The following is a 21,025-nucleotide window of genomic DNA, read 5'->3' as shown; positions in this document are numbered from 1 at the left end:
TAAACGGTAAAATATGGAATAAAATGACAATCTTAAACGTGAAATCAACAGTGCTAGTATAATTTTACCATAATATTAGAAAAAGTTGCACCGTATTTATTACGGTAAAGTTCTGGCAATAGCTGCCGTTTTCTTGTCTTACAGTGTGTGTTACATATGATTCAAGGTCAGCCTTTTATTTTGAAACAAAATCTTTATTTTGAAGGCCACTCACTTTAGAACCGGAAACCCCCAATTGTCATTTCCGCCGTATCTTCTTCCGCTAACAGCTAACTAGCTATCGTTGCACCGCACCGGGACCTGAAAAGCAATCAACACCAACTTGTTTGCAGTTTTGCATTCTCAAAAAAACCAGACACTGTCTGCAGTCAGCACAAACATGGTAAGAGAGTTTTAGTTTTACGTTTTAAGGGATAAAAACACGGAAAATTGGCTGTATTAGCTCATGTTAATCCATCAAAGCTAAGCTAACAAGCTAACGAGGCTAACGGTTACTACTCTGTCAAACAGGGATTTTCTCCTTTTTTCTTCTCTTATAAACGTCTAACGTTAGTTTTTTATATTAACGCCTAGTTGATTAATCACCGTCTGTTATCCTAAATGTGATTAAAGTAACTGATCTGTTTTACAACCAGTTTTATCTCCTGTTTGATGACATCTAAACCTGAATCTATCAGAGTAAAACACGTCGATCATTCAGGCCATGCATGAGGTGTCATATAATAAGATGGCATTACTGTGTGTATTTAATATTATTAATCATATTTACAGTCGCACACTATTTTGCTTGTCCAACCGACCAAGAGACCTGAGGGCCGCACATACGCTGACTATGAGTCAGTGAATGAATGTATGGAAGGTGAGTCTGTTTTAATCAATTTATCTAACAAATCACCATGCTCTACTGACTTTACTTTGGCTTTGTTGAACTTAGTCTAAATCCAAATGCAACATGACATCATTTTTTTTATTTGTCGCTCATTAAATAGTGTTTCAGATTATTTACAGTGTACAATCTGAGCAAGGCAACGTGAAAGCCATTGAATGCCTACAGTATATATATTTTCCACATTTATTCTGTAATTTCTACGATATTGAATTGTAAGTTGACTGCTCAATGCCATGTTGAACCACACAACATGCACAACAAACTGGAGTTGAACCAGTGGTCGACCGATACAGGTTTTTTAAGGCCACTGCCGATACCAATTATTTTGACATCAGTCTTAACCGATCCCTGATATGTGCTGCAGATCTTTTTGGGCTGTTTCTTGAAGCTGATATTGCCTTTTCTCCCTCCATTTACATGATAAAAATGACACAATGATACCAAATGTTACTCAAGTCTCAATTTAAACAAAAAAAGAAACATTTATTAACAAAACAAACAAAACAGTTGGATAGCAAACAGTGTGTATGTTGTTATAGGCCTTGAGGTGGTGGCCCCTCAGATGAGTCCACATATTTGATGTGTTTTTCCGGTATTACCACCGATGCTCACCAGTGAATGGCAGATGTTGCACCGAGCCTTGCCTGGTGTTGGCTCAGTGAAATGGGCTAATAGATCGGCGAACGCATTGGCCGATGCTGATACAAGTAAAAATGCAAATATCTGCCGGATACATCGGCCGGCCGATGTATCGGTCAATCTCTAAGTTGAACCACTAATATTTTATTTAGAGTTTTATTCCTTCTATTAGTCCTTTATTTATCTTGTCTCTCTCCCTTTTAGGTGCAATTTGTAGTGTTTTGTTATTTACTTGACAGGCTTTCAAGTTAACCGTTAAATTGTTTTGAAAGCTGCTATATACTTTAAATTAATTGTATCCATTGTAACCATTTTAGGAAGTTTTTGGAGACCGTTTCGCTTCCATTCAGCATGTTTGCATCTCTCTTTCAGGTGTTTGCAAAATGTATGAAGAGCATCTTAAGAGGATGAATCCAAACAGTCCCTCCATCACTTATGACATTAGCCAGTTGTTTGACTTTATTGACGACTTGGCAGATCTGAGCTGTCTTGTGTAAGTACGATTCTGATGGTGATTGCATATCAATTAGAATGAGAATCAACTTTCTGTTGAATGCGTCTATCACTTCCAATAAAAATATGAATGACTTTCTTTCTACAGGTACAGAGCAGACACTCAAACGTACCAACCCTACAACAAAGACTGGATCAAGGAGAAGATATATGTCCTGCTGCGGCGTCAGGCTCAGCAGGCAGGAAAGTAAAGGCATCGGTGAGGAGTTGTCCTGCTACACACACTTGGAAGGAGTTTATGCTGCACTGTATTTCCACAGCATCTTGAAGATCTGTGTTTACGGACAACATTGTCAATTTGACAAGGGAAGGGTTTACATATTTTGCGCTACATGGGGAAAGGAAGGGGTTTAAAAACTAGGGGAAAGTGAAAAAATTGGGGCTTTATATAGAAATGGAGTCATGCTCTGCCGCATACATGTTTGTAATTTGTTACACTAAGATCAGAGTGGGGCTGCAAGGACTAACTTATTGATGGAGAGGGATCCATGTTTGGAGAAGTGCCCCACAGGCGCGATACTTGTTTTTTTTTTTGTCAAATTTTTAGTAGTGTGCTTTTAGTTTCTTTAAAAGTTATGTGATTTTTTTTTTTATACACATTTACTGGGCAGTTGGATGTGAGCATGCTGTGGATTATGAATGCAGGTGATTTATTTTTTTGAATGAGTTAAATGTCTGACCCGTTAATGTAACTGAACCAAGAAGACCTATTTTCCATCAACTGTTATTACTGTTGTTACTCTGTTGTACCATCATTATGTACAATGTTGTTCGTGTAAATGTTTTGTTTTGCAAAGCATCCCGTTTCAACTATCCCAGTTTATGTATTATTTGATTTAAACAAAAATAAACTATTGTTTTCTGACTGGTCTCAACTCTTGAGTATATAAGCAGGAGAAATATGGCTTCCTGCTTGTTCAGAGTTTGGATCTTTATTTAGATCCATGTGTGTGTCCTACTGATTGATAACTTTGATGCATAGTGTCTGGATGGTGGTTTATATTAAAGTTAAAAGTCAGACAGATGTTTGTGGTGGACAGATGTTGGATGTTGTAGGTCGTTTTTCTGCCGCTCACCATATAAACTGAATTACTGGGGATTTCCACCGGGCGCGTAATGGCAGCATAGCGAGCCAGCCGTATACACGCGAGAACCCGTGATAAACTGTATAAAGTACACAACAACAAACAGCTTACTTTGTTTCTCCGACGTGGAGGTTCTGTTGATCTGACCATCTATTCTTATATAAAAAAATGTGTGTCATAATGATTATATGCTGTTCCACTTCAACAATCAGTCTCTCGTCGTCCGTGTCTCGATCCTCTTAGACCAGGGGTGTCAAACTCAAATACACAATGGGCCAAAATGTAAAACTTGAATAAAATCGCGGGCCAACATTGAACAAATAAGCCTTTTAATATATACCAAACATGTTTTGCTTTAACATCAAATATGGAACCAGCAACGCTTATAAACATACAATATATAACTAAATAGTGCAGACATGCAAAATCAAATTTCAAATAAAAAACACATCAATGTCATTAATTTACAATAATAATAATATAATTTGGTGTTGCCTCGCGGGCCAAATGAAATTACACTGCGGGCCAAATTTGGCCCGCGAGCCAGAGTTTGACACCCCTGTCTTAGACCCTTTGAGTGATCATAACATAATGTTGATGTGAAGTAGTTTTAGGCTGCATAAACTGCGTATTGTATTTTATTTTGAAAGGGGGCGGAAGGGTATTACGTTGATTCTGTGTCGGGTTTCCTGTCTGGTGCGATCTGCTTTGTTGAGCTTGACGCGGTTTAGCAACGGCTCGCGGAGAAAATAGAAATGCTACGGATTGAAAGCGCTGAAGAGCGGAACGCCGCTGCTGGGACGTTACGCGGCGCGCCCGGTGGAAATCCTCTCATTGGTTAGAGTGGCAGCGATCAGCAACGGCGACCGCGGCGCAGCCGTTCCGTGGCCGTTACGCTCCCGATGGAAATCACGCTTTAGTGTTACTGTCTCTTTAAATGTGGCGGGCTGCCCCTGCTGTTGCTGGGCTGGAAACCCCGTACTGACTCTGAAGGGACCCAAGATGGCGGAATACTCACGGGGGGGCAGTTAGCAGTTATCTGAGCCAGACGTCGGGAATGAATGGCAAATAGCTCTATAATGTAAAGCGTAACCTCGAAGTAATTACACGACTGCAGTTTGTTGGTTTGCATATATTTTTGTGATGCATGAGAAGCAGTGAGGAGAGAGACTCTCTCCGCGGCCCCGAGCCAGAACAAACATGGCGGAAGACTTGGGGAAGAACTAGCCGCTAACGCTAGCTAGCTAGCTGTCGTTTTATTCACACACGTTAGAAACACTGGGCCGGGAGAAACACGGTGTCCGCGCTCCGCAGCGGTGAGATAATGTTATCGGTGCACGGCTCTGGTGTTTTCTCTTCAAAGGGTGTTTAACATGAATATGTGGAGCGGAGGCAGTTAGCTGCAGCTAGCTGTTAGCTCGGTGGGTTTTCAGGCTGTAAGCGGACAAACTGTTCTCCAGCAGCAGGAGGACGGGTGACTGGTGACTGGTGGTGGTGGCTGGTTGTGTTGTTGTTTCAGGGCCACACACCGACACAGTGAGGGTTATTATCAGTACTCATCCCCAGACTGTGAGCTAGTTCTCCGGGATGTCTGTCAGCGCTTGTTTAGTCTATTAACAGCTCGCTAATGTCAGTGTCCTCCACTGTAGATCAGCTGCTGCTATGGTCTGTCTGTCCCTGTAAACCTGCAGAGATAAGTTCACAGGCAGCTCGCTAAAATATTCACCTTTAGTCCTAGTAACTGTTGAATCCACTGGTCCCGCTCCAGTCTCCTTTTTAAAGCAGCCTGATTGACTCTAGTGAGGTTACATTGAACAAGTGATCAGGTGAAAAAGAGTGGATTGAAGTTGTGGCGTCACTAGGTGAAGCAGGCTCCCTGTAAAAGCCCAGAAGGTCCGCCGGGAGGAGGAGGGGGGAACAGCTACCTGCCAGGATGACGGACACTCGCCGAAGAGTCAAAGTCTACACCCTGAATGAGGACCGACAGTGGGACGACCGTGGGACCGGGCACGTCTCCTCCGGCTATGTGGAGCGGTTCAAAGCCACGTCTCTACTGGTGCGGGCGGAGAGTGATGGTAAGGGATACATAGGCACATTTAATAATCACTTGCAGTGTATTGAACGCCTTTTTATAGTTGCTCAATAATTTCTATATGTAAACATTACCTTTCACACAGTTATTGTTATCATGCATGTTACCCTCACTTATCTGTACCTTAACCGACCCTTATGGGCCACATTTGTTTTTCCCCTGACAGGTTCCCTCCTGCTGGAGTCCAAAATCAATCCAAATACAGCCTACCAGAAACAGCAGGTCAGTACATACATGGCACGGTGCAGTATGTAGAATATGTATTTTCCTTTTCTGTGCACTGATTGTAAATTGTTTTTCTTTCTGGATAGGATACATTGATAGTATGGTCAGAGGCTGAAAATTATGATCTAGCACTCAGCTTCCAGGAGAAAGCTGGCTGTGACGAAATCTGGGAGAAAATATGCCAGGTAGCTGCATTTATTCTTTTGTGTGGGTGTGTGTTTGTCTGTTCCATCTGTTGCCTTTGATATCAAGTGTGTTTGGGTGTTCCTGGTGATAGTTTGTGTAACCAGTCACTTTCTTTGTCATTGTTAAAGGTTCAGGGAAAGGATCCGTCAGTGGACATTACGCAGGATGTGGTGGACGAGTCTGAGGAGGAACGCTTTGACGACATGTCGTCGCCAGGTCTGGAGTTGCCTCCATGTGAATTGAACCGCTTGGAGGACCTGGCTGAGCTGGTGGCCTCCTCACTTCCTTCACCACTACGGCGCGAGAAACTGGCGCTGGCTGTGGAGAACGAGGGCTACATTCGCAAGCTGCTGGAACTGTTCCGTGTGTGTGAGGATTTGGAGAACAGAGAGGGACTGCACCACCTGTATGAAATCATAAAAGGCATCTTCCTGCTCAATCGTACTGCACTCTTTGAGGTGATGTTCTCTGAGGAGTGCATCATGGACGTCATTGGTTGTCTGGAGTTTGATCCAGCGCTCTCGCAGCCACGGCGGCATCGGGAGTTTTTAACTAAGACAGCCCGTTTTAAGGAGGTGATCCCCATCTCTGATCCAGAACTACGGCAGAAAATACACCAGACATATCGGGTGCAGTATATTCAGGACATGGTGCTGCCCACGCCTTCTGTTTTTGAGGAAAACATGCTGTCCACCCTGCACTCCTTCATCTTCTTCAACAAGGTGGAGATTGTGGGCATGCTACAGGTGAGACAGGCAGACATGCATTATAAGGTTTGCAAGTGAAGGGAATCCCTTAGTAAGATGTGTATCCAGCACAGTTTTAAAGTGCTCACATTGCAAAAGTAAATAATGCAGCTATACTGTAATAATACTGTACAAGCTTTACACAGAGAAAATCCTGCCGTAACATCAAAGGGCACACATAAGAGAATATTTTTTAAAAATAGTGTTTATGCCGTGAGGACTGGAGTTTCAGTAATTGTAGGATTGTACAATGGTTTTATTTTTGGCTGATTGTGCTTTACCCAGTCTGAGTTTGTCTGCTAGTCTTTTATGGTCATGTGACCTTTGTGTTTTTGTACTGTGTCAACTCAGCAGTGTTTATGTATGGCTGTCTCCATAGAGATGGAGAAGTGTTGTGTAAATCAGTTATGCTGCGCTAGAGGAAAACTGAAACTGACACGTTGTTGACTCTGGTACACCGTGCTATGTGAAGTTCTCAAGTCAAACACCATGGATATGGACTTTTTTTCTTCTCCACTTATGAGAAAGTCATTGTCACGCGAACACACATTATTTTATTAATTTAAACTTGCATTTGATTTAATGAATTGTAGATATAATGAATGTAACTGACTTGTTAGTATAAAAATCCTATGTACGTATATAACCAATCCCTCGAAAATCCTCCAAAAAAAGTCAAGTGTCAGCTTTGAAGATATTTTAAATAAAACAGATGTTATTAGTTCTCAATAACAGTGAATAAATTATGTTTTTGATTTCTGGTTGTAAGTTCAATTTAAAGCAGTTTTTACAATGACGGGTTACACTACAACCTCAAATCAGTAGGTGTTAATACGTGGATATTGTTTTTGTTTCCTGGTTGTTCATATCTGATCATACTATTCTAGATCAAAGGTGTTAATTTTGGCTCATTGTGCAGCTTGTGTCCAACAGATTTGTTCAATTGACCCTAGATAAATGTGAGGTTCAAGGGGTAATTGTTGACCCTGTATGTGATTCTCACCCCTCTCATCTCCTCTTCCTTTTTAATGTCAGGACGATGAGAAGTTCCTAACAGACCTCTTTGCACAGCTAACAGATGAGGCTACAGACGACGACAAAAGACACGAACTGGTACGCCAGACCGTTATCAGAGATTACTCATCAAATTCTCTTCTAATTTTCTCCTTGTCCCTTGTTTTCATAGAGCCCTGGTTTGTTTCTTCCTTACAGGTGAACTTCCTAAAAGAATTCTGTGCATTCTCGCAAACGTTACAACCTCAAAACAGAGACGCCTTCTTCAAGACGTTGTCGAACATGGGCATTCTACCTGCACTAGAGGTCATCCTGGTGAGTCATTTCAATCAGAATTAAGTTCCTTCAGCATACAAGAAATCTGGCTCTTGGTGTTCATAGTTTTGGTAGTCAGATTACCTTTTTCCAGTGTTTCGTCTTGGATTTTTTCAGCACTGTGGGGAAGGGTTAGGTTAGGTTAGGGGAGTCAGGTTGTCAGGGATCAGTAAAGTTTCTGTTGCAGCTGTTAACACAGGTTAGACCAAGAGCCACTGCTGGACCTTCCATTGTGATCAGCAGCGCTAGGGTTTGTGCTGGCTGACTTAATTGATACTTTTTGGAGCTTTCATACACTCTCCTCCCTGCGAAATAGACTCGGTGCACTTGTAGCTGCTAATTCTTTTCTCATTTATGGTCTGACAAAAAAGTAAATTCATCAAGTTTAGTCTCCCATATTGCTACTTTCCACACTACTGTAGTTAATGCAGCTGGCAAGGCTTTTGTCCTGGTTTGTCGCTCTGCCTGCGTAGACAATGCTGTACTCATGCTGTCGTGTGTTGGGTTGTCGTTATTTTGCGAGTGATTGCCGTCCACTCAGTCCAACAGCAGCTCATCATCAAAGTGGAGAGAGTGTGGACGACCATTTGGTGTTCAGTAGACAGCTCAGCAGTCATGTAGCTGCAAATTCATGACATTTCATAAAATTCTGAAGCAGCGGTGTGAATGTATGTCATGGAAATGCTGCCTTTTTTACATTAGGATCAAAGAATGAGCTGAATTGTGTGACATGCTTCTCGAAAAAATATGAAGAAAAATAGAAACAAGTCAGTAAAGAGTCAGTAAAGTATCAGTGAAGAGACTTAAGTTGGCAGTATGTTGTTACAGTTGTGCATCTATTCCATACAGTGCTATTTGGTTACCAGGGAGTGTTCACACAACAAGAACATCTTGTTGAAATTAAATGTGGTATTAAATTACATTGTGTTGTGGCTAAGGAGCCAGTTTAATGATTTGTATGTTTTGGTCCGTTTCGATGTAAATGACATTTAAAAAGTGCTCGTCTCTAGTTTAAAGGTGTTTTATCTTTTACACCACGACACATCATTATTTATAAGCACGAGTTTGTACTACAGTAAAACAGACCAAATTATAGGTTCTGGGTCTGTATATTGTTAAACCCTAGCTGCATGCATATTTGGAAAACACAAAAATAACGAAACAATCAAGGTGGCTGCTGCATCTTTAGACAAAGGGTAGAAAAGAGCATCTACTGGTTTTGAGTTGTATTACTGCTGATATTGCTGTTGTATTATGGCTGAATTTGGATATTGCAAGAACTCTTAAGTTTGCAGTTGCAAAAATTGAGATGTATAGGCTGCAGTATGTGTAGAGGTTGTATATGTGTGGAGTTCTTAACATGAAAAGGAGATGCACTTATTTTGTAGCACTTTTCCATTCAAGTAGGATCTAATAATTGGCGTAGCAATCTCATCACAATTCAACAGAATTCACTGGACAGATATGTCAAACGGTGAACACAAACAGGGCTGACCGCTGATTGACCGCTGATTCATTTGTGACTCAAATAGCTGAGTTTGGGACATCTAATATGAACAACAATATATTTAAACACCCAAACACGGCATCTGTCAAGAAATGCATCTTTTCCTCAGAAACTTGCTATCTGTCAGGTTCAGCTGAACATTTCTTGTTTTGACATTTTCATTCCTGTTTTTATTTTATTTTATTTTTGAAGTCAGTTGGAGCAGTTGCTTTGCTTTTATTACCACAAAAGAGGACCGTATCCTGCATCTAGGCAGCCTCTGAGAATGCAATTGATTATGTTCTTGTTTTTGTACCCTACATTACAACCCACTGTCCTGTTTGACTCAATTTTTAGATTAAAATAACACAACAAATAAACACTTAAGTACATAAAGGAGATTAAAACATCAAACGGTAGGTTGATCACCAACATTTACACATATGTTGACATGTGATATTTGTTATGTGCACCTTTACACATATAAACACTTGTGATAGAAATACCTGCTTCTTCCCTGTTTGTTGGTGAATTTAAATGCTTTTGGGTCCTTTTTTGGTCACTTTTGTTTGCGTTTTGTTTGTAAGATAATGTTCGACTTTATAGTCAACTGACAAATATAATTGTGTTCATGAAACAGGGGATGGATGACGTTCAGGTGCGTGGGGCGGCCACGGATATCTTCTCTTATCTGGTGGAGTACAACCCCTCCATGGTACGAGAGTTCGTCATGCAGGAGTCTCAGCAGAATGATGATGTGAGTATAAGAGCAAAGTCAGCCAGAGGTGAATATAAATGAGTTTCGTGGTACAAATGACTATTTATTGGCCTTCCAGGACATCCTCCTGATCAACCTGATCATAGAACACATGATCTGTGACACAGACCCAGAGCTGGGTGGAGCGGTGCAGCTGATGGGACTGCTACGGACTCTGGTGGACCCTGAGAACATGCTGGCTACTGCAAATGTGAGTTTGCGAGCTCTCCTTAAACACATCAGTGTGTCTTAATGATTTGACAGTAAACCTGAGTACTTGATACCTAAATCAAGCTTATTTTTTGGGAAGTGGAGGCATTGTTCACTCAATTCAGTTCATTGGAACTGGATTAAGCAATAACACCTTTATGGCAATTTAATTAAATTATAAAAGACGGAATCGTGAAGACACAAGGTTCACCATTCTGCAGCACTGCAATAACCATTTTTACAAGGAGCAAAGGGAGGTGGTGTTAATATGTAAATATTCAAGTGCCAGAGTAGTTTCTTTAAGTGTTAAAGACAAAAAAAATTGGATCCATATGTAGATATTGGCTACTTATCTAAAATAAATATATTTACCGAATAACTGGACTAATCAAGTAACAGACTGGGCCAGAGCTATGCTCCACAACTGTTATTATGGGTAGGATACCAAAATAGTTGACTTATAAATAATAATTAAGTTATTTATATATCACCTTTTTAAAAACAGCAGTTTACAAAGTGCTCGGACAGAGAGCAGTTAATCACACAGAGAATGATGCCATAAGGCTAACACCAATTCTTATATTAAAAGAAAAACAACAAGAGACAGAGGAGGAACAATCACAAGACATTCTCAGATACACAGAAAGTAAAAGGTAAAAAAAGTAAAAAGTGAAGAAGTAAAAAGGAGTGGTGAGATAGACAGCATTACATAAAGTCTGTAAAAGTGGGTTTTAATAAGTGATTTAAAAGAAGTTACTTGATTTGAAGTAGATATCAAAGTAGAGTTAATGTGACTGTGCATATGCCATATTTTTTTGACGTTATTATGTGTACTTGTATGTCAGATCAAGTTATTATGGACCTGTTGGTCCGTTGTAGGTCAGGTCAGGGTTGAGTGGGAGAAAACCAGAGTCTAGCCTGACTCTCTCTCAAAGTCCTACTACTTTCTTTTTCAGAAAACAGAAAAGACAGAGTTCCTGAGCTTCTTCTACAAGCACTGTATGCACGTCCTCTCAGCTCCACTACTGGCCAACACCACCGAGGAAAAACCCAGCAAAGGTATTGAATACCTGCGAGGTGTGTGTGTGTATACACGTGTGTCGGTTTTGTGAATAAAAAATATGAGATTAATGCACAAGTATTTTCAGGTTGCTTACTACCTTTTTGTTCTTCTGTTAGATGATTTTCAAACATCCCAGTTGCTGGCCCTGATTCTGGAGCTGCTGACGTTCTGTGTGGAGCACCACACCTACCACATAAAGAACTACATCATCAACAAGGACATCCTCAGGAGGGTCCTGGTGCTCACTGCCTCTCAGCACGCCTTCCTGGCACTATGTGAGTCACATAGAACCACTTCTATTTCTGTACCTGTCAACTTGGACACGTTTTGGTGCCATTAAACTTTTCAAAGCAAACTTTAAATGGGAAGTAATTAGTTTAATCTTTATCTCTGTGTGCCCAGGTGCCCTGCGATTCATGCGGAGGATCATCGGCCTGAAGGATGAATTCTACAATCGCTACATCATGAGAAACTTTCTCTTCGAGCCCGTCATCAAGGCCTTCCTCAACAACGGCTCACGCTACAACCTCATGAACTCGGCCATCATCGAGATGTTTGAGTGTGTCCGTTCGGTGAGTGTTTTTTTCTATTTTTGTCCAAATTGTGTAACATTTAGCGCTGATATTGTGACCATTTTTCCCCTCATTTTTAACAAATGAATTATGAGCCAGCCAGTCATTGGATACATCTCAGAAGTTCACATTATATTTGATTTTTTGTTTTAACATTAATAACATAACAAGAACAGGTGGTGTAGAATCCTACTATGGGCTTATCTAAAAAAAATAACCTAAAAGACATGTGAAAACTTGTGCTACTGCATTTTATGGATTTATTTTAACTTTTTTTGGTGTGTTCTCCCTTCTCTTTATCTCCCCTGCTCATTTTTCTCCTTCTGCTCTGCCTCTGTCCTAAAACTCTAAACTTCTCTTCTTCCATACTGTCTCCTTCACTTCTCCCTACTACTGTGTCTCTACACTCTTCACTCTCTCTCCTCCCATTGCCCCTAGGAGGATGTGAAGTCTCTCACAGCTCATATAGTAGAAAACTACTGGAAAGCTCTGGAGGATGTCGACTACGTCCAAACATTTAAGGGCCTAAAGCTGCGGTATGAACAGCAGCGAGAGAGGCAAGACAACCCCAAACTGGATAGGTGAGAATATGCAGGTTTTACGACTATTACTACTATTACTACTGCTGCTACACCTATTACACCTTCACTAATGATTTAATGAGAGAGGCAATCCTTTCTCTGTGAAGGTGTCTCCTAATAAATGGAAAGAACAAAGTCAGTGTGATGTTCCAGTCAGATTACTCACATTAATAAGCTGTTATTATGATCGATGTATTGTTTCTTCCGTGCGTTATTAAGATGTTGGCTGTTCTATTTGTATCATCTTTTGAAATGTTGCTTGTGCACCTGTTGTGCAACATGTTTCACAGTTAAACACAGTGAGTGCTGTGACCGCTGGAGGTTTTTCAGTGTCCCACTGACTCATCTATGACTGAAGTACACAGTCAAGAGCCGTCTCTTAAACTCAGAATACTTGCCAACAACAACAACAACAGGTGTTTCCTTATTTTGCCTCGGGGCCGGAACAACTGTGGCCAGAGGCATTATGTTTTCCAGTTGTCTTGCTGTTCAGTTCTCCTAAACGGCATAAAAATCTCAGGAGATCTTGATGAGAATTTTTCCAAATTTGACGTCTACTTGGACTCTAGATTCAACTAATTTGATTTTTGTGGTCAAAGATCAAGGTCACTGTGTCCTCAAGACAATTCAAGAATTCAAGACAATTATTCAATCATAATTGGAAATGATGTACAATTATAATACCAACAGCTGCATCATGTCCTACTTCTGTTCGATGCCGGTACATTAGCTACACAGCTATTCTCAACCTTGGGGTCGGGACCCCAATTGGGGTCGCGAGATAATTTCTGGGGGTTGCCAAATCATTTTGGAAGTCAGTGTATTAAAGTGTTCATGTGTTAATGTGTTTTAGTCTTTTTGGTCATTTAATGTCTTTTTTTTTTTGTGGTTATTTTGTGTCTTTTTTTGATCATTTTGTGGTCAATTTGTGTCTTTTTTGGTCATTTTGTTTCCTTTTCTTGGTAATTTTGTGTCTTTTTTTAGTCATTTTGTGTCTTTTTGGTATTTTTGTGTCTTTTCTGGTCATTTTGTGTCTCTTTTGGTCATTTTGTATCTTTTTTTTATCATTTTGTGGTCAATTTGTGTCTTTTGGTCATTTTGTTTCCTTTTTTGGTCATTTTGTTTCTTTTTTGGGTGATCTGAACTGTGCGTGTGAGATTCTGTTCAGTGAGCGGAGGTCGCGGACAACATGCATGTTAAATTGTCGTCGCGACTCAAAAAGGTTGAGAACTACTGCATTAGATAATAGTGAGATGAGGCTGAATGAATGGTTTGTGACTGAATGGTACATGGAATCATTTTCGACTAAACCTGTAAATGATCTAATACACGAGAATATCATAAAGAGACCAAGGGAAAAAATTGCATTTCACTAAATACTAAATTTTTGGAGTAAATTGTGCCAAACAGACTGGTAATGCATTGTTACAGGTGAATGCAATTAATTTTTACTCATCAGTATTAGTCATATTTGCTTCCTAAAACGAGGGACATGCTTACAGAGTTAACAGTCGCTCACATTGGGTGCAGAAGGCTCTACAAGGGGAACGCCGGTTTAACAAACACTGTTTATGTATGAATGTATGTGTATTTTGGTTTTTGATGACCAAGCGTTCTTGCTGTCTCCTCTCCAGCATGCGCTCCATCCTGAGGAACCACCGCTTCCGTCGTGACGCGCGGACACTGGAGGACGAAGAGGAGATGTGGTTCAACACGGACGAGGACGACCTGGAGGACGGCGAGGCGGTGGTCCCTCCCTCTGACAAGATGAAGACTGAGGAAGACCTCATGGAGCCTATAAGCAAGTTCATGGAGAGAAAGAAATGTACGTATGAAGTCCATTGATTTCCACCCTTACTCAATATTTTGTGTGAAACTGGTGGGACAGAATCACATGTTGCTGTTATTTATTACAGGACAGAATCTTTGTTGTGATAACGGAGCTTAGTGGCTGATTGACCTGTAAAAACATCTTTACTATTTCACGAGGCTGCACCTTTATGATGGTTATATACTTGTAAGATAGAAGAGAGGGGCTGAAGAGGGAAAAAGTTCACAGAGCTTTAAGTACCGGCCCCAAGTGGTCATAATAAATGTTCAGTGCATATGGTCGTTAGGACTGTGTGTCTTTACTGCCCTCACAACTCTATTCCATTCCCCGATGCAACACGATGCGTTACATCCTCAATTCTTTTCTATTAAAACACATGGTTACTTTTTTTTATCAATAAATACGACTGGTCTGATAAATGTGGGCTCACTTTTTATTATTTAAAGTGCTTTACAAAATGTAGAGCCGACTTTTAGATCCAAGTTGTAACTTCTAACAACTTCCTACTGCTCTAAGGACATTCCTCATAACCAAAATAAATAGTATAGACCTAGCCTAATCCCCACATTATCTGTCTGATTATGGATTATGGACCTTCACTGCATCGATGCAGAATCATCCACATCTGGATTGCGATGCATCGATTATACAATTATTTTCAACACCCCTAATGGTCGTCATATTTTTCTGTTTCGGTGTTCATATTTACCTGAAAGGTGCATGCATTTGTCCATGTGCTTAAAAACATCCGAGTATTATGCTCAGACACACTGGTTGCAGGTGTTAACTTGATTCAACATGCGGTTGGTTAGATCTGATCAGAATGGTTGGAAATCGTGCTGGATGTTTTTCTAGAACTCCAGTCACACAATACGTTGCTTTAGTGAAAGGGAAAGGTGTCGTCGTTGTGCTTGAAGAAAAATGATTTTGTTCGCCCCCCCTCCAGTGAAAGACACAGACGACAAAGAAGTTCTGGGGAAGTCGAGCCTATCAGGCAGGCAGAACCCCAGCTTCAAGCTCTCCTTCTCTGGCTCCACTAAAACCAGCCTGTCCAGCCCTCCTTCGTCTGCCTCATTGAACCCAGGATCTCCAGGTTCTCCAGGCTCAGGGGCCCGGAGCTCATCCTCCACCACAGCCGTCACCACAAAGGTAACTGACTGCATGTTACTGGGCTTTAAAGTTCACTTGTGCTCTGGGAAGACTTGTCTTTAATGCTTGAGGGGCAACATTTCAGAAAAAAGCCAAGAAATATTCTACAGTCTGTTCTTGTATCTTGTAAACACTACTGAACTGAAAAGAAGAACGCGGTGAAAATTGAGCTTAAACTATGATTCTTCACACTTTTACTGTTAAATTTCACACAACTCCCACCATCCTTGTTGTGCATTACAAAGAATGGTCATCAACACCAGTGTGCAGTTGGACTGTACAGAGTGTATAGACAGGAGGACACATGAACAAATCCATGTGATTCTTAACAATTTGACAACAAGAACCACATGCACAAAGCTGATGGAGACAAATGAAAAAAACAAAAATGACCAAACAAATGGCAAACCGAGAAGACATTACATTGAGTTTTGTCACATATTATCACCACTTCATATCCTTTTTTTTATCCTTTACAATGAAAAAACAACTACAAAAACATGCATAGAAGAACATGAAGTCAGTTTAAAGAAACAAGTGAATGAAAAATTAAATGATGCACAACAGAAGAGAAACAACTATAAGAAGTTGCAAATTTAGACACAATTTGGGACGGTTTGTTGAGCACTATTAGGACATTTTTCTCTGGATTGATAGATTTCTGCAGTGGAGTGATGGGAGAGGTAGAATTGTGAAGAGACATGGAAAAACTCTTTTATAGTTGCCCAACTGCTACATTTGTAGGTAGTATAGCCAACAAATGCAAACCAAACTCCGCCAAATGCATTTTAGTGTTATCTAGACTAAATAATATGAATAAAGGAGCAGTGTGTTTAGTGGCATCTGTCTCGCTCTCGCTGTCCTAGTGCATCAGTGAAGTCCAGTGGCCTTCATGTTAGCGTATAATGTGAAAGGCCCTCTATGTTTAATGTGAACTGCCCCTCTGTGACAGAGTGAACTCTGTTTGAGTCACAATCACAACTACAAGCCACAACTTTGGGGGAAAATCTTCCCTCTCTCAACAAGGAATCTATTAAAATATCTTGGTGAATAAACATGAAACATACATTTGAAATAGAAAAATATTTAATAAAAATGTTCTCCAGAGTACTATTAAGCCCTCTACATGAATGTGTAAAGGTTCACAGTACTAAGAATAACAAAATGTGCAATGTACAGAGCAAATAAAAATAATCCTAACAAAAATAGAAATCACTTACTCTCAAGCTTCTTTCGGTCACACTAGTTCCTCTTTCCTTTTTGTAAACATCTTTTTTCTCACACTCACTTCTCTTTTTCTGAGCTGCTTGGTTTTTGACTGTGAATAGCCTTTGCAACACTTATAATATATTATATTTCTGTTTTCTTGACTATCTGATACCAAATACAATGTGATCTTTGGATTGTTGACGATTGTTGATTGTTGACTAAATTATCTGTTCATTTTCTGTTTTTTTTTTTTTATTTTATTTTTTTGCTTGAACAGAAACTGGTGACAGATATTGCTGTACTTACGACAAGATCCATGATTATGATCGTTGATCCTTTACTCAGGAAATTAGCGAGCATTAAATAATCAATCATGACTGATGATATAAATTGATTGCTGTGGGCATAAATGGAAAGAGTCTGGAAGCTTATGGCTTATAAAACTTTTAAAGAGGTTGACATTTAGTCATAAAAAGCTGTAGGAACCTTGAATTATAAATATTATTAGACAGATCCCCCTGAATCCTCCACATTGGACCTTAAACTTGATTTGTACTGTGGTGTGCTTTTATGAAATTTTGTACTTGAATGGGTGATGTGTGAAGTACAGTTATTGCTGTAGGCTATTTTATATTTTTCTATCCTTGAAATGTTTTTCTTTATTGTTTTACTATTTATTCTGTTTGTTTTGAGACATGTCTATGGTGAAACCAAAGAGGAATTTCCACTCAGTGGATAATAAAGTTTTCGTATTCGTAAAGTATGAGACTAATTGGTCAGGATGACTACCGTACTTTCCGCACTATAAGGCGCACCGGAGTATAAGCCGCAGCAGCTAAATTGAATGATGTGTACATATATAAGCCGCACTGGACTATAAGCCGCAGGTGTTTTAATGTTTAATTACCATATGTAAGGGTTGGTGCACAGAGGGGATTGTGGGGAAAGAGATGGCTGCTTGAGGAAGCTTCTTTTACAGCCAGATTGACTGTCTTTAACTTAAAAGCTGCATCATATGCATTTCTACGTTTGTTTTCCATAATGACGGTTTGTGCATGAAAACTTCCTTTGCACAAACTATCTCGCTCTCGTAATGTCGGTCTGTCTCTCGTTCTGTCTCTCGGTTTCACTTTTACTTTTGCGCGCTACCTGTTTCACTCTTTTCCGGCGCCCTGCCAGATTGGCTCGGGGTCCTTCGTCTGCCACTGATTACGTCACACAAAACGCTACGGCACGGCGACTCCGACAAACTAAGTAGCTTTCGACACAAATACACAAAGACAAGTGAAAAATAGCTTAAAAGTATATGAAGGACCCCGAGCCGATCTGGTACCTTCACCTGCCTCCAGCTTTTCCTGCTGGAGCCCGCCGCTCCTCGCAGACCGGTCATAGAGCCCATAGAGTTAAAGTTGGTGGACTGTAACCTGTAAAATCCATAGATTTAGGAGGTAGCCTAGTGGCTAAATCCATAGATTAGCCGCACTGTTATATAAGCCGCAGAATCGAAAAATGGGGAAAAAGGCGCGGCTTATAGTCCGAAAATTACGGTATATGTTTGATGTGTCTCTTGTGTCTCCTCCAGGGCGGGTTAGTGGGACTGGTGGACTATCCAGATGATGATGACGAAGACGAGGATGAGGAGGAGGAGGACGGGGAGAGTAAAGAGGACCCTCTGCCACCTTCCAAGAAGTCCAAACTGAGTTCCTAAAGAAGCTTCTCTGTCTCAGCTCGTCTCTGCTCGGACACTTTCAGCGCTTAGACTTTACACGGGAATGATCAAACTTGTAAACAAATTAAATGAATGAGAGCCACCCGTCTGCGTCAGCGGGTGGCCAACAGAGGAGCGGACTGCCAACGGATACCAAGCCTCCTCGGACTAGCCCACTTCATACAAGTGCCAATCAGGAAACCAGGAGTTGACAGAACCGTCTGAAAGGTGCAGCAGACGTTGGGGGAGAAACGGTCCCAGACAGTAGAGACAGGACGGAGTTTGGTTCTTAACAACTGGAGGAAAAGACCACATTCAGAAACACATGTACACAGACTGAAACCCCGGAGAGCTCGGAGGCTCCGACCATAACCCACTGCCCCCCCGCCCCCCACTCAGGGAAGGACATCACAGCGGCTCAGACGGGTCGGCCAATCCAGACCCAGAACCACCACTCACCACTCACCCCCCTCCCCCCTCCCCCTCCTCAGAACTCACCTTCCTCCTTGTTTCTTTCTTTTTCTCCTCTGCTATTTCTCCTTTCTTTGTCTGTTGCTTTTTGTCCTTATTTTTTTGAGTTAGTATATAGGACCAGACGGAGGCAGCATGTGGCAAAGAGATGTCCTTGTTGTCGTTTGATGATGTCATCCGTGTCGTCGTTCTTTCTCTGAAGAGAAAAAAAAAAGCCAGCAGTTTCTTCATTATTTTCTTTTTGTTCTCTATTTGTCTCTCAATCTTTCTCCTGTTTTTTGTAAATGACAACAAAAAAGACCTGCCTTTAAATGTTCAGGACGTTTTCAGTCACACTTGAACAGGTTTTTAAAGACCTCAGTAGGTGAGCTAGTTTTACCCTTTTTGCCCTTTGAAACTGCAGATTTTTTGGAGAATTTGTAATCCCGTCTTGATTAAAGATTGAGTGGAATTCTAGATGTGATGAATTTTGTCATATCTTTTCCTTTTTTTCCTTTTACATGAGTGTACACTTAGTTGTTCAGAATATTTGGGACCATTAAAATGATCTTTGCTGTAAGATGTCCTACTACCCTTTGTCCTAATAACTCAGTGTTTCCTTGCTGCATCATGCTGTTATTGATCACTCTGGGTTTCTTGGCAACACAATAATTTGACCCTATAGTTGCTGGGTTCAACATGGTTCCACAATTATCAGGCCACTCTACTCCCCTCTATGAAGATTAAAGTGAAAACAGGCACAGAAGCTCGGCAATGTACTGCTGTGGGTGAGAGCAGTTTAAGTGTACAAATATTAAAAATACTTCCAGAGCTTGAGTTTTTCTCATCTAACCCGACAGATTCCATGGTTAAAAACTTACATTTTACCTCACAGAACACAGGTTCTACTTGTCTGCTGCTGCCTCATTTGGTTGGTTAGTTAGTTTGTGTTATTGTGAGACTTTTGTGTTTTAAAGTCGCACAGTAACAAAGTTCTCGGCAGCAGTAGACCAGTAACTCCTGTGCTGTGCAAGGTAGTTACTGTTTCTGTAAAGGAAGTCCGGTGGCTTTAAAGGAAAGTTAAAATAGGCTGTCTGACAGCAAAGTAAAGCACCAAATATATTGTAAATATAGCGTAATCTTCTGTCCACATCAGCACATTGCTTATCTTCTCTAACAGTTGACCTCATAAAACCCAACTTCAAAAAACCATTAACTTCTCCGTTAAAGACCTTTACCCCCACCCTAAATCTTTGAAATCTGTGTAATGTACAAAGTCGGTTATTCCCCATAACAAATTCATGTTGTGAAACCATGTAGACAACAAAATATATGGTCATGTTTTCTTGCACTGGGACAAACATGATTTGACTGAAGGATTTATTTATTTCTTGGAGTTCTTGCAGGAATCAAAGCAATGCTGTTATATGGTGAGAATCAGATCTACATTTAGTTCATTCTTCTGGCTGGACCTCAGGTGCTGATGTCTGTATTCTCCACCAGGTGGCGCCATCAGTCCATAAAAGAATGATCAGGCTGTTACCTCACTGTCCTCATGGATCATGTTCTCTGTACTGTAACTAACAGTAAATATGTTGTGATGGTGTCACAGCTTGGCTTAAAGCTGTCTCAGAATATTTAGTGAGGATTTGATCTATTGCCTATAGCAAAGCTTCAGTGATATACTCACAGCACTATTATATGGCAACTATTTCTACACTTTATGAAAGATGGCAGACTGATCCTCTTTGCTTGTCACTTTTATTATAAAAGGCGTTCAAAAAGGTCACTGCATCACCAAACACTCCAGTAATGTTCTGACTATTTATCCAAAACTTTACTTTTTTCCCCCTATTAGTCAAACAGAAACTTCACATCCTGGAGGAAAAACAAAACTGTTAAAGCGAAACACTAAACTTAAAAATGAGCTCAATATTTAGATGACCGACAAGTTTCTACATTTGTGTATGATTAATTTTACCGTCATGTTTTACTGACCAACTTTTTAAAAATTCTCTTATTTCTATTACAAGAAAGAAAGACATAAGTTGGATAAAATAGACAAACATTGGAATAATAAACACAAAAATAAGAGACAGAAGGAAAAATAAACAAATGAAGACAAAGCAGCTCTATTAGCATCACATCAGTTCATTCAGCTAACACTCGTCTGTTCATGCTCCAGGAAATTGTAGAAAACATTGCATTTTTTCAGAAGTTTGTTTTCTTGTGAGGGCTAGTGTTGTTTTGGGCATAATTACAGATATTCACTTTAAGAAAACACACATTCTCTTTCAGTATTATA

General features: G+C 40.4%; 2 protein-coding genes across 6 annotated transcripts; both read left to right on the top strand.

Moving 5' to 3' along the window:
* The first annotated feature begins 221 nt into the window (after positions 1 to 221).
* On the top strand, positions 222 to 2,906 carry erh (ERH mRNA splicing and mitosis factor). The gene is made up of 4 exons (XM_059356312.1): positions 222 to 382; positions 772 to 859; positions 1,901 to 2,021; positions 2,130 to 2,906. Exons 1-4 carry the CDS (start codon positions 380 to 382, stop codon positions 2,230 to 2,232), a joined length of 315 nt encoding a protein of 104 aa, XP_059212295.1. The 5' UTR covers positions 222 to 379; the 3' UTR covers positions 2,233 to 2,906.
* A 1,203-nt stretch (positions 2,907 to 4,109) lies between these two features.
* On the top strand, positions 4,110 to 19,300 carry smek1 (SMEK homolog 1, suppressor of mek1 (Dictyostelium)). 5 transcript variants are annotated; one of them, XM_059356280.1, is made up of 15 exons: positions 4,110 to 5,201; positions 5,385 to 5,440; positions 5,530 to 5,628; positions 5,758 to 6,375; positions 7,411 to 7,488; positions 7,588 to 7,704; positions 9,831 to 9,947; positions 10,027 to 10,158; positions 11,114 to 11,234; positions 11,337 to 11,495; positions 11,623 to 11,792; positions 12,231 to 12,373; positions 14,008 to 14,198; positions 15,151 to 15,353; positions 18,145 to 19,300. In XM_059356280.1, the coding sequence occupies exons 1-15, from the start codon at positions 5,060 to 5,062 to the stop codon at positions 18,268 to 18,270; spliced, it is 2,472 nt and encodes an 823-aa protein (XP_059212263.1). In that variant the 5' UTR covers positions 4,110 to 5,059; the 3' UTR covers positions 18,271 to 19,300. The 5 variants fall into 5 exon arrangements, with proteins under 5 accessions (XP_059212263.1, XP_059212261.1, XP_059212260.1 ...); XM_059356278.1 differs by having other exon boundaries at positions 11,093 to 11,234; positions 12,234 to 12,373; XM_059356277.1 differs by having other exon boundaries at positions 11,093 to 11,234.
* Positions 19,301 to 21,025: the final 1,725 nt, after the last annotated feature.

This window comes from Centropristis striata, chromosome 18 (genome assembly GCF_030273125.1).
Source record: "Centropristis striata isolate RG_2023a ecotype Rhode Island chromosome 18, C.striata_1.0, whole genome shotgun sequence".
Classification (NCBI taxonomy): Eukaryota; Metazoa; Chordata; class Actinopteri; order Perciformes; family Serranidae; genus Centropristis; species Centropristis striata.
This window is presented reverse-complemented; position numbering and strand designations above follow the sequence as displayed.